This window comes from Pipistrellus hanaki, assembly GCF_964339955.1.
Source record: "Pipistrellus hanaki genome assembly, chromosome: 10".
Taxonomy (NCBI): Eukaryota; Metazoa; Chordata; class Mammalia; order Chiroptera; family Vespertilionidae; genus Pipistrellus; species Pipistrellus hanaki.
Window position 1 is genome coordinate 37,334,405 of NC_140512.1, and position 12,655 is coordinate 37,347,059.

General features: G+C 32.6%; 1 protein-coding gene across 4 annotated transcripts in view; it reads right to left on the reverse strand.

Moving 5' to 3' along the window:
• Positions 1–12,655, reverse strand: part of CRPPA (CDP-L-ribitol pyrophosphorylase A) — a 154,685-nt gene that overhangs the window by 68,099 nt on the left and 73,931 nt on the right. For all 4 annotated transcript variants that reach the window (XM_084897184.1, XM_084897181.1, XM_084897182.1 and 1 more), the window contains one exon: positions 554–685. In XM_084897184.1, coding sequence (XP_084753310.1) covers positions 554–685 — 132 coding nt within the window. The remainder of the gene's footprint in view (positions 1–553; positions 686–12,655) is intronic.

A 12,655-nucleotide genomic window follows, 5' to 3' on the forward strand; every position in this document is an offset into this window, starting at 1 on the left:
CTTAACTGACTTGCTGCTATTAAAAGACAGTGATGATAAGAGTTTTCTCTAATTAAATAGCATGTCCTCTTGTAATCTGAATGCCAAGGACTGCTTTCAAGTGATTAAAAACATGTTCACCAATATCTCCAGCTTAACATAAAATAAATGATTCCAAATCATACAAATGGCTAAGAATTATGACATTAGGCTTACCAATTAAATTTAAAAAGTCCAGTTAAATATGGATTGCAAATTTCAAATTCCAAATTTGGAATATACTTAAATTATTTATTATCTGAAATTCAAATTTAACTGGGCATTCTGTATTTTTATTTGCATGTCTGACATTTCTATGTGGGCCACCTAGTGTAAGACATTTGCTAATTTTCATGTTTTCTTTTTCCCTATCAAAACACTTGTTTTGATTTTTCCCCTTGAATAGAGATAAGTAATTTTCCAGCTCATATTTTCCTTATTAACACGTCTCTTTGCTTTTAACAAAGTCAGGTTCCCACTACTAAATCTGTAGTCTATAGGACATACAATCTGAAGTGAACAATATTTTACCTACCTGTGGGTAATAAATGAGAAGTCCACATAGTAAAATATTTCTTTCTTTCACCTCCTTTGCTAGTTCCCTAATCTGCATTAGGTTTTCCATTTTATGATCAAAATGTACTGATTTATAATCAAGAAAATGCACCTGCAAAATAATATAAAAATTAATAATTAGAATACTCTTTATTCACTTTTCTTTGAACATATAACATTAAAGAAACTAAAATTATATTATAATTATTTTTATAATTAACAATTTGTATTAATTTGTAGTTAAGCATTATAAGCCATAAATATTTAATATGATCAGTATATAATCTTTTATAAATACAAATGCAGTAAACACTCATAGAGAATAAAATGCTGAAAAACATAAAGTGCTAATATAATGTATAAAAACATGATTATACCAATTCACTCAACTTAAATCATAATTTATCATTTGAATCTAGGCATGAGGTAAATATTTATTAATATCAGTATATGTTAAATGAACAATATCAATAAAATTTAAGCATGCTTAAATGTATGAAGTTCTTTAAAATAATCCAATTCAAAGTAATTAATTGTATATCTGACAAATAATGAACTATTTCTTAAATTTAAAATGAACTTATACAGAATTATTTTTAGCAGTATTAAAATAATGTTTTCTTGAAATTATTCAAACAACTTTTTTAAACATTATTTTTAATTTAAAATTTAAGGACAGGGTGGTCTTTCATCATTTCTCTAAATTATTTTTTTCCCTTACTATTTTTCTTTTTTGAAATATAAAAGACATGCAGCCTTAAAATAAATAATTTAAAAGGCAAATGCACTCTAAGAACGAACATTTAGTAATATATATATATATTCTTTCACAATACCAAGTTATAAAAACTTTCAAGGATTGCAATTTGTTCAATGATGTACATTTATTAACCAGAAGAATTTTAAAGTATACTCCACCCTCTCCCCTACTAGTCCCTTCCCTTTGTCTCTACTCATTTATATGAATATACACTGTTTTAGAAAAATGAAACAACAAAACATCTTATCATGCTCTTTCTATCACACAGAAAATAACTTTTTTAGCAATGATAAACATACAAATGACTGAATTATAAAAACACAATTTCCAAATCCATAAACTTAAACATAGAAGAATGTTTTACCAAATTTCTTTGAGAAACTAACATATCAATAAAAAACGAATGGTATAAAGCAGTGGTTCTCAACCTTTCTAATGCCGAAACCCTTTAATACAGTTCCTCATGTTGTGGTGACCCCCAACCACAAAATTACTTTCAATACTACTTCAGCGACCCAAAGGTTGAGAACCGCTGCTGTAGAGCCTAAGACCATGGGAAAAACCCAGATATTTACATTACGATTCATTAACACTAGCAAAATTACAGTGATGAAGTAGCAACAAAAATAGTTTCATGTTTGGGGTCACCACAACACAAGGAACTGTACTAAAGGGTCAGGGCATTAGAAAGGTTGAGGACCACTCCCTGCTATAGAGGCTTTTTGCATCCAGTGCAGCAATTGAGTTGAGGGTTTTTATGTTTCCTCCCAAGGTTTTAATTCTATTGCTGTTTTTCTGGCTATTCTTATCTAGGAAAAGTTGCATATAAGCTGATGCCTTCTACATTATATGGACCCAACTCCTTCCTTTATTAATCACATATAAATGAATTTTTCTTACAAAGATTTGTGCTGTAGCAAAAACATATAGGTTGAACTGAAGGACATGATATCGGGGTTTTAAGACAGTGTGTTAAGGAATTTTTATTGATTGTTAGAGATGAAGGAAGGAGAGAGAGAAAAACAAACAAACAAACATCGATATGAGAGGGAAATGTCCACGGGCTGCTTCTTGCATGCTCCCAACTGGGGATGGAGCCGGAAACCTGGCATGTGCCCTGACAGGAAATCAAACCCTTCAGCGCAGGGCGCAACACTCCAGCCAACTGAGCCACACCAGACAGGGGATTGTACCATAGTTTTTAAAAGTTATCACCAAATCATGAGATGTCTAAACAGGGACTGGAAGACTTTCACTCCAGCTATCGATGGTAAGAAACAACAAACACTAGCTCCTTGGAAAGAAAAAATGTCACAGCACTTTTTTTTTTTTTAAAAAATCAGTAGGCCAATGCTGTTCACCACACAGTCCATGAATTCAATTAAGGAAATGGTGCATGAAAGTGAGTTCTAGGCAAGCTATTTATACATCTACAAACTGCCGAGTTTATCCCATCAAGCCAAGAATGTACTTAAATTATAGTGAAACTCAAGACATGAAGTAGTAGGACATAGAGAAGATTAATGCAGATCCTAGACTTGAGTAATTACTATAGGCTGAACATTGTGCTAGCTGACATAATTAAATTTTAAAGAAACAGATACGGATGTTGACTTATAAAATGTATAATCAGGTTGAAGAAGTAAGATGCATGTTCAAGTTCTCTTCTGCCAGACGGGGAGGCCTAATGACATGAGAAGCATAAGATAATTTCCAGCAGGTGTACTTCTTACTAACAAAACCATGAAGCCGGAGCATATACTTTTCGTTGTGCTACTCATTTTGAACCTCTAAAATAGAGCAGCTACTTATCAGTTCCAGGAAAACTTTCAGTGGATACAACACAATCAATTCTAATTTTAAAAACTGGGCAGGTTTATAGGACTACAGCAGAGGGTTGTGAAATGATCATAATAACTCAAGAGAAATGTAAATGTTTTTGCCTTAATAAAACAAACTTACAGCTGGACAGGCTTACATCCATTGAAATAGAGCAAAACATTTCATTTGGTTGAGATCTTTGATCTCTTTTTGCACTATTCACTAATTTGCTACATGTAGATTACTATAAAAACAATTGTTCCCATTTAGTATGCCATTCCTAACAGTCCTTTTTCCTGAATACATAAATAAAGATAAGGATCTCTTCCTACCCGCCCCTCCCCCAATGTATATTTTTTTTAAAGGTAGCAAATTCACTCCTCTAAACTAGTAAATTGCTTAAACATATAACATGTGGGTAGCCTCATAGCTTTGTGGGTGGGCCAGGTTTCCACTCACAAAGTTTGGAAAAGGATTCTATGGGCCTCCTATTTTCTACATTCAGTTGTGCGTATGCTTTCTATTTCTAGCAACCATTTACTATGTCCCTGGACCCAGAGAAATTCCCACTGATTTTTTATACTTTAAAATGTGATTTTTTCCCCTCTTGTCTCTGAGGACAGATACATGAAATAAAGATAATAATGAATGTCACATACAATATTCTTTAAAACATTAGGAATGTTCCATATCCCCCACATGTAACACTTCTCTCATTCCAGAGTCCGTGTCCATGTGAAGGCCCGCGAATGGGGGCACGATTCTTCTCCATAGGAGGGAAGAGAGACTGTTTATTTTACAAAGAAGAAAGTAAATTTGTGAACCATAAATGTGTATTCAAATAATGCACTGTTTAATGCCCACCAAAGTGGAGGGATAGTCAAAATTAAAGTTCTGGTAATTACCAAATAATTGAATTAGAATGGATCAGTAGATAGAACAGAAGTTCTCTGAATCCACACAATAGATACTGCAAAATTATCTACATATGTGTACAGAAAAGTAAATTGTATGAATTAGGCCCAGCATCTTCAAAACAGCCATTTTCAAAAGAAATAGGAGGGAAATCTAATAACCGATGAAACTGGCCAATACTAAGCGGATCAAAGTAAGAGTTCATCTTAAGGATTAGAAAACATTAGAAAAACTTTCATCTCACTTCAACTATTTATAAATTACATGGGTTCCATTAATGAAAATTGCTTTAATTTAATGAATTGTGCTTTTAAAAAGAAAAAAGAACAAGCTTTCAATATCGAATCACTGCATTTTACAACAAATTTAAATTAATGCTGTCATGAAAATCAACTCATACTTCTGATGAATAGAAACTAATTAAGTTATAAGCTATCATGGAAACTCAGAGCAAATGCTTAACAACCCAATTGTAAATCTTAACCGAATAAAAATGCCACCAAAACTAGTAGACTGAAAAATAATGACATGAACAAAAGGTAGGAAATAAAATAAATGTACTTTGCATAAAATTATTTATCACACAAAATATTTAGATGTTTTTATTTATCCAAAGAATTTAAAATAAATGAGTTTTATATCAGTACAAATGTTACATTTGTGCACACGTTGTTCAAATCTTATTTAAAAGATAAAGAAGTAATGAACCCAGAACTTTACATTTTAAACAGTCAATGGAAAAACTAACATTACTTTAAAAAATGTTTTAAAAAATCAAAATGAACATTTTTTTTCAGTTACTCCACATAGTGATTTCTTCTATAAGAACATAACTTTGCCACTGTTATATTATGTCACAATTAGCTGAAGCATTACATATTCTACAATTAACATCTGTATTCTCCATAAAGTTTTTCAAAGTAAAAAGTTAAAAGCAATCCAATGATTAATATGAAGCCTGGATTTGTTTAGCTAACCTTATTTTTAAGATAAAACTATACTTATTTATTAATTTTTCTCTGAATATAAACATCAATCAATCAAAACCAACTTAAAAACGAAAAATATATTAAAATTGATAGAAAATGGCATTAAGATCATTAACAACTGTGTTCCATGTATTCGAAAATCGAGCATGTCACGTAGAGAAAAGAAAATGTAAATAGTTCAAACCTAACTTCTAAAGTGAAAAAACGGGATCTGAGATTAAAAAATTAATAACACTGGAGGGATTAACAGCATATTTGACATGACAGAAAATATGGTTAGTGAACTTGAAAATATAGCAACAGAAATAATTTAAAATGAAACTGAGAAAAAGGAAATAAAGACTACAACTCAAATAAAAAAATAAAATAAAAAAATAAACAGAGCCCCAGTGAAATATGGATCAATGTCAAACAGCTTAATATACAGATAATCAAAGTCCCCAGGGTAAGGAGAAGGGCAGAAAAAAATAATGAAAAAATAATGGCGAAAAATTTTCAAGTTGAACGAAAAATTTAAAAAAATTTTTTTTTATTGTTTGAAGTAGTATATATGTCTCCTTTTTCCCCCCCAATGACCTCCCCCTGGCCTCCTCTACCTCCCAGTACATGCTCTCATCTGCCCCCAACCCCAGTGTTTTGTATCCAGTGGTTATGCTTATATGTATACGTACAAATCCTTTGATTGATCTTAAAACCATGTAATACACCTTAAATAGACACAGACAAAAAAAATCCCAGACTTATAAAGAAGCAGAAAATAGGGTCCACAATAAGGAAATAAATACAACTGACTCAAAACTGAAAAAAATATATTCAAATTAAAAAATATATACTAAAATTATAATGGTATCCCATAGATTCCAAGGTTGAGCACAGAAAAAAATATATAAGAAGGACCCAAGTCAAACTTGTAGAAAATAAAACTACAACGCTTAAGAAGGAAAATGCACTGTATTTTTTTTTTTTTTTAAATTCAGGCCTAGGCATATCTGCCCACAGAGAATCGAACAATGAGGTACACTTTCATGGCATATGACTGCTGAGCTCAACTGAATGGCCAACATGGCTAGCAAACATCTGCTTAGCACATGCGTTCATGATGGGGTAAGAGTAAGCTGCTGAACACAGATCACTGAGTGAAACATCACATTCTGTTGATATATTGTAATCATAGCATTTAAGTTTGAAGATAACTTTGTTCCATATTATATTTATGACAAGGCCACATCTATTTACTGGATCCAGGCTTCTGGATCCATTTAATTGAAGAGGACAGATTGCAAGAAAAGAGAAAAAAAACAACCCTTCAATTATTAATATTTTTAGTATCTAATGGGCCAATTAGTATATTTCACAATCCAAAAAATAAAATAAAAATGCAGAAATAGACTAGGAAAAGAAACCTCCAACTATCTTCCATAATCTTTGATTCAAACTTTTGTCTTGGTCACAATAACCTAGTATTTCTTATTAATTAAATATATAAGTAAATGTTATCACATGAACTAAAATATAAAATTAATGTTCCTAAATACAAGTTTTTTACTTACTTAATATGATACTGTGAAATTAATATGGCAGTGATCCATTTAAAGTTTATTATTTTGAAGTTAAAAAAAATGCCTCCTCCAAAAATGTTCGAAAGTAACCCCCTAAATTCAGTTTATAAAAGAAAAATTGTCCCACTTAGGAATGAGAAACATTTAAAGTTTAATCCTATATTTAAGAGTAAAAACAGAAAATGAATTAAAAGAGCACAGTAGTCACTTATTGGCACAATAAGGTATACTTTCTAACATGAACAGTGAAGGTAAGATTTACAAAAACTAAAAACAGATCATCTGTAAATTAGACATTTATAATGTTGAATGAAACAAAATTTCTTTTTCTAAAAGGCAAAATGGGGGAAGGGAGGGTGGAAGAGTGAACTACCAAAAAGTAAGGAGGATAACATAAATCAAAATAGTGAAATTCATAATATTAAAACTTATACAGGGCAAATAATGTCCTAAAACCTCAGGTAGAACACTAATATCGTCCTTAATAGAATATAGCTATTACTTGAGAAGTAATTTCTATTTAGTTCCTCATTTCCAGCCTCCTTCATTTCTGCAAGTTGCCACAAAGCATCTATTTGTGGTACGCAGCCCTGAAACAGGATGAAATAGGAATGTCAAGGCAAGTTCAAGTCCACAGTCATTTGTGAATGCCTGCTCACAATGGGGAGAAGAGTCTGAGCACAGGGGTATGAAGGGAGGGCTCCAAAAAGAAATACTTTTGCACTGTCACACTCAAATTTTAAGGATAACTACAATCAGGCAAGCAAACACTAGAAAAATGGTGTTTCAGGGAGAAGAACTCACCAGAGGAAACAAAGATATGTCAGGTAGCGGGGGACATGTGGGAACCACATCATATGAGAGCCACCAGAGGGCAAAGTGTTCAGCGAGAGCAAGGACTGTAACGTTAGCAAGAGCCCGCCCAGGCCCAGCCTTGATGATCTGACTGAGCTGTGTCCTGTAGATTTTAATAAGGAGGGCGGCTTATTCAATTTGCAATTAGCAATAGTTGTGATGGTGTCTAGGATGAGGTCAAAATTGAAACACAGAGACTTGGGGAAAGAGAGAGTTCCTGAGGGAACAAGACGAATTCAAAATTTTAAACTTCAAGCACTTGAACATTCCTGTGAAACCTTAGAGAAATGATGAACACTAGAGATAAAAACATAGAAATTGGTACCCGAGCAATACTTTAAATCATGAGAATTGATGATTCAGGAAGTATATGTCCATTAAAGAAATATCTGGCAGATATGTTCGGTCATGATACTAATTAGCTATAGCAGAAAGGTCATTTAGGAAAAAGAAATCTAAACCAAAGTTTAGGAAACAATGGTTCATGGGTACAATCCAGCCTCCTAGTTTTTTTTGTTTGTTTGTTTGTTTGTTGTTGTTTTGTAAATAAACTTTTATTGGAACACAACCATACCAATTTTTAAAAATCTTATCCATGACTGCTTTTTCATGATAACAGTAGAGTAGAATAGTTGCACCAAAGACATATGGTCCACAGAGCCTAAAATATGTCCTTTCTGCTACAGATATTATTACATATTTTCCTTCATAAGAAAAATGCACCAACCCTTAGTATAAAGAAGTTATCTCAGATCCAGGCAAAGAAAATGGCCTGGGTTACCTCTGGCAAAATGAGAGCGCACTACGAAATGACTTTTAAAACCCTCTTCTCCTCCAACAATGTGGTTTCTATTACTAGAAAAGGGCAAGTATTGACATCCCTAATGAACGTCATGCGGTAGAGTGAAATGAGCACGAGGCATAGTCTTACAGTGAGATAATGACATCTGTGATAACCAGCTCTCAGGATGGCTCTGAAGATCGAATGGGATCATGGATTTTAAAGAAAAGTATGGTGATTCATTATTTCGAGTGCCTGTTGTTGTTAACACGAACAAAAGTATACTAATAATATGCATTAGCAGGCCACATTTGTTGGGGGAGGGCTGAGATTTATAAATGTAGTGTGAGTTTCATCTTCCACAAATGGAAGAGCTCAACACACAAGATTACAGTTGGGAGTCTTGCTGGTGTAGCAAAAAAAAACTCAGTACTCTGTCATTTCCATAATCACAGGAAACTTTAAAAAAATAGAAATGGATGCTTCTCCCTCAAAAGACCTAGAAATGGGAATAACACTCAAAGTATTCAGAAGAGACCTGGCCTGTCATTCCCACATAAGAATTTCCAATGCTGCCCTAGTTGGTTTGGCTCAGTAGATAGAGCATTGGCCTGCAGACTGAAGGGTCCCAGGTTTGATTCCAGCCAAAGGCCTGGGTTGCAGGCTCGATCCCCAGTAAGGGGCATGCAAGGGGCAGCAATCAATGATTCTCTCTCATCATTGATGTTTCTCTTTCTCTCTCTCTCTCTCTCTCAATCTCTCTTTCTCTCTTCCCCCCCCCTTCTCTCCTCCTCCTCTCTGAAATCAATAAAAATATATTAAAAAAACAAACAAAACAAAAAAACAGAATTTCCAATGCTGACACTAACATCTCACAACACTTTCTGCATCCCACCCTAGCAGGTACCAGTGAATCAAATACCCCAACATTTAAGCAGAATAAGGTAAGCTTCAAAAGCCCATAAAATAAAACATCTCATGCCAGGAAAACTTCATCATACTAGACTTTTCAAAAGTATCACACAGACATTTATTATACACGGGGTTCAAGCCAAAGCATGTTCGGAGCAAAGAGCTTTTTGCACTGGTTCCATCACCTTTCTATGCACTCAATAAAGAACAGTCAGGCTTCCCAGAAAACTGTGAAAGCATATTTGTATTAGCATATGTATTACATGAATTTATTATTAATTACAGACAGATAACATTTAATTTTAAAATGTTAATGGTGTTAAAAATATGTGGTTCTATCTTTTTAAAGAAGCAGCATATTAAGCTAAAGAATATTCCCATTATTTAAAATACAAAATCCAGTACACACACACACACAAAAAACCTAACAAAATTCCCAGCCATATTTTTTGAAAAATTGAGTGACCAAACCAGTTGTTCAATTTCTTTTCTCGGGCTAAAATTAATGTAAGCTCACTGACAAAGAAGGCTAGTTTCATTTATTTTGCCTCCTGTGCATTTCATGTTAAATTTTATGCACTGATTTACTAGAACAGCCCTGGCAAATAAATTAGCAAATTAATTCTGCTCATCTGACTAAGCTCAGTAAACTATTTAAAATATAAAGATGAATAGTGATCCCAAGTCCGGTGCTTAATGGAGAAAGATAATTATTCATAAAGCAGAGGAAAAGTCTTCTGCAATTCATTTATTTGCACATTCCACAAGAACATAATTCTATCTAAAAATGAACAACCAATTTTCACTAACAGAGAGAATACTAGAAATGTGTGTCCTAAGAAAATCATGTCTTTACACATCATCAGTTGCATAAGCTTCACAATTAATCTTAGAAGACTTCTATATCCCACTAACACAAACTTTCCATTGACTATTGAGTCATAAGCAAAGATCTCCAAACTTAAAATAACAGTCAATTCTTTCTATTCAACACCTTCTACAAGAATGACTTCATTCCTCATCTTTGTGTTAGATATGAATTCTTTCATAACTGAAATTGTTAAAAGGTATTTTAAAGCATAATTCTTTAGATTTTTATTATCGATTTAGGCAGGAAATACCTGATACTTATAATATTAGCAGAAAACATTTGTAGAATTTGTGGAAGTGATTGCATTTCTGCCACTGTAGCTGTGTACAACCATGAAAGAGAAAAATGCAATGTATCTTAAGTAAAAACATCCTAAGATTTCAACATCCAATAAAGTTATACTTTTCTGAAGGACAAAATCAAGGTACAGGTACAGTAGCAACATAATTGAGATGGAAGTAGAAGAGGTATTTGGACTTACTCCATGAGTCATTCATTGCCTACTAAATACACACAAAATATCCATTCAAAAATACATACAAATAAAATAGGGCTCTGTAATATATATGTATAAAATTATCATTAATTTTAGAAATATAATATAAAAGCATATAGATATAAATTACTCCAATATGGAGGCAGAAAGAATTATAACAGCTCTCTTTTGTTTGTTTTATAAAAACTTGTGCCATAATAACACATTTTCTTAGCCTAGTGGTAATAGGGTTAACAGGAGGACACATACATAACAAAGAGTTAAGTAAAAGTTGACAAAGATACATGTCCATATCACATGGTTTAAAAATTAAATTCAATATGGCTCAATACCCTGTGAAGCTAAAGTAAGAACTCGTTAGCACTTAAAAGAAGGAATGTATATGTTTTTTCAATTGTCATTTGTTCTTTATTAGGAAGAAATATTAAATACATATATGTGTGTATATGTATATTTTTAATCTTGTTCCATCTTATTATTTAACACATAAAAGTAACAAGTGCATTTGATACACTGCATATTGGATTGATTCTGTTCCTGGCTTTGCCATTGGTGAGTTGTAGAACCTTCTGGAAACAATTTACATCTCTGTGACAGTTACCCCAGATGTGAAAAGTATCAAGTGTCAATGGATGATGGTTTTCTATTTTCTATTGTTTTTATTTGCTGACATGTTGAAATAGTATATATTTTGAAATATTTTAAATATCATATACTCTGATCTGTTATGTCAATAAACTATTTTCCAGTAACTAGAACTAAATTAGGCACTTTTGAAGGTTTATTTAAGTTTTTCAAAGATTATAATCCCATATGATAATTTATGTTTTGCTGAAGAGAATTCATGAAGAGATTCTTATCTCTCATAAAGCGCCAATAAAGTTGTCTAAATTGTCAAAGGAAAGAACTCTTGTATAACTGTTCAAATAGTTATTGTAAAATCATTTTGCTGTAGAAGAGTGGTAAACTACTACTTTATGAAGTAAAATTAAAGCGTTTGCTTCAATGTTGAACTTCTATTTAGATTTGTTGTCAATTACTTTGGGCTATGTTTAATGAGGAAAAAAATAGCTTTAAATAACAATATACTGTTCCTTATCTCTTCTGACAGCTGTACCAAGGGATATTTTGTAAAAATCCTATAAGATCCAAATAAATTAGAATCCCTATTTTACTTTCTAAACCTGTGGAGGTATCTTCATAATCTTGACTAGAAAACAGTTGTAGTTAGTTTTGTCTCCTGAAACTCTCTTATTATCCAATGTCACACACAAAATAACAGATCATTCTAAGCCAAGAATTGAGCCTATAATTCACTCTTGGCACTTTTGAGTTTTGTTTAATTTAGACAAAAGCCTATGTTCTTTGGAGTAATTTTGATATCAGAAATTTTATGATATTACCTTATACTATGTTGATACATTCAATATATTATTTTCCTAAATATCTGTTCATCATTATTTAATTAGTAAATAAAACACATGATAGGAGTAGAAAATAGAAAACTGAGCATGTTCCAGGTTGATGGCTAATGTAGCAGGTGATTTCAAAAAGAGCTTCCAAATAATTCCCTTGAGAGTTGCCAACTGAAAGGTGTTAGCAGTACTATATACCCCCTGGTAACCACAAAGAAGAGAAGGCTAAGAGTAACTTCAGTCAACTCAGGATAAAAACTTTGGTTCCATGATAACTTAATAGGACAGACTCAACAGCTTCGGAAATCACATCTGAGCAGGTCTCTCAAACATAATTGCTGCGCTATTTAACTGTACAAAAGAAAGTATTGTTTTTCAGTGTTTATAAGGTGTTCTTGTTAAAAGACATAGAAAGGATTCTGAATTTTTAAAATTCCTTTATGCCAATCAGTCTCAAATTTAAAAAGTGTTGTTTTTCTTTCAAGTAGGGTGTATTCTCTTAGTACAAGGTGTGCTTGTTATCTGAGGATGTATTTCCCAAGGCCTAAAATTAAAAGGCTGCATAGCATATAAAATAGACAATCATAGATTCTCTGAGAAACAGAGCACTTATAAAGTGACCCCATCAAACTATGTCTGCCCACTTTAATGCTGGCATGGATTTTAGACAAAATTGTTAACAGTCCTGTCAGTCATTCTCTAGCTGAT